The 1480-nt window shown below is 37.4% G+C and overlaps 1 protein-coding gene across 1 annotated transcript; it reads left to right on the top strand.

Annotated features, from left to right (window-relative positions):
- On the top strand, positions 1-249 carry LOC118732734 (the record flags this gene model as incomplete). The annotated part of the gene is given in 1 exon segment (XM_036461849.1): positions 1-249. A coding segment is annotated over 1 exon segment (249 nt), but the record flags the coding sequence as incomplete, so codon positions are not given.
- Positions 250-1480: the final 1231 nt, after the last annotated feature.

The following is a 1480-nucleotide window of genomic DNA, read 5'->3' as shown; positions in this document are numbered from 1 at the left end:
TTATCGGGATATGGAGGAAATAAATTAAAAGTTAAGGGTTCATTCTGTGCTGCAGTAAAATATAATGAGAAGGTAAAAAATGTTGAGTTCATTGTGGTCGATGCAAAAGGACCATTAATTTTAGGATGGAATTTTTTTTCTCTTTTTTTGATATTGTTTGGAAGGAAGTGCAAAGTATTCAAGTTCAGAACTCCAACCGGCTTAAGGGATTACTCCTTAAATATAATTCAGTTTTCGATGACGAATTAGGGAGATAGAAGTACGATAAAGTACAACTGCGTTTAGAAGGCGATCCAACTCCAATATTTGTCAAGCCACACCTTATTCCAATTGCGTTTAGGTCAGCAGTCGAGGATGAGTTAACAAAACTGGAGAACTCAGGGGTTATCACAAAAGTGGAGACGTCCGCAAGGGGAACGCCCTTAGTTCCAGTTTTGAAACCCAATGGATCTATTCGCATATGTGCAGACTACAAAGTCACTTTAAATAAATTTGTATGTGATGTGAAACATCCACTACCGCGAATAGAAGATCTTTTTTCCAAATTGGAAAATGGGATTTTATTTTCAAAACTAGATTTAGCTAAAGCGTATAATCAGTTTGAGTTGGACGAACCTTCAAAATTGCTATGTGCCTGGAGCACACATAGAGGTGTGTTTAAAATGAATCGTAGGCCTTTTGGCATAAAGCCTGCTTCCAGCATTTTCCAAAGGGAAATCGAAAAATTATTGCAAGGCATCCCGAATGTCATCAACTTTTTGGATGATATTTTGATAACAGGAAAGAGCAATGAAGAACATTTGCAAAATTTACAAGAGGTTCTTAAAAGGCTCCAGGCCTCTGGGCTGAAAATAGAAAGGTCGAAATGTGAGTTTTTTATGGAAGAGGTTTCATATTTAGGCTTTAAAATTAATAAGAACGGTTTAGCAAAAACTACGGAGCGTATCGACGCAATCTTAAAAGCTCCAAGACCTACTGATGTTTCGGAAGCTCGATCGCTCATTGGTAAGGTGAACTATTACAGTAAATTTATACACAATTACACAGATATTATGCTGCCTTTTTACGAATTGTTAAAAGGTGATGCGAACTTTCAATGGAGCGATCAGTGCGAAACTTCGTTTAAATTACTTAAAAATAAAATAGCAGAGGAAGTGACACTGGCACATTTTGATCCAAATGTACCAATAGTAGTAACCTGTGATGCCTCTCAAAAGGGAATCGGTGCTATTCTTTCACATCGTTTTGAGAGTAAGGATGAACGGCCAGTAGTTTTTGCATCACGAATTCTCAGCAAATCTGAGCAAAATTATAGCGTTATTCAGAAAGAAGCACTAGCAATAGTTTTCGCGTGTGATAAATTTTATCATTACTTAAAAGGTAATACGTTTACCTTGCGCACTGATCACAAGCCTCTTCTAGCTTTGTTTGGTCACAACAAAGGCATTCCAAAGATGGCAGCCAGCCGAATTCAAAGATG

This window comes from Rhagoletis pomonella, unplaced genomic scaffold (assembly GCF_013731165.1).
Source record: "Rhagoletis pomonella isolate Grant_MI unplaced genomic scaffold, Rhpom_1.0 Rhpom_scaffold_26437, whole genome shotgun sequence".
NCBI lineage: Eukaryota > Metazoa > Arthropoda > Insecta > Diptera > Tephritidae > Rhagoletis > Rhagoletis pomonella.
The sequence above is the reverse complement of the archived record's forward strand: the minus strand, read 5'-3'. Positions and strand labels throughout refer to the sequence as shown.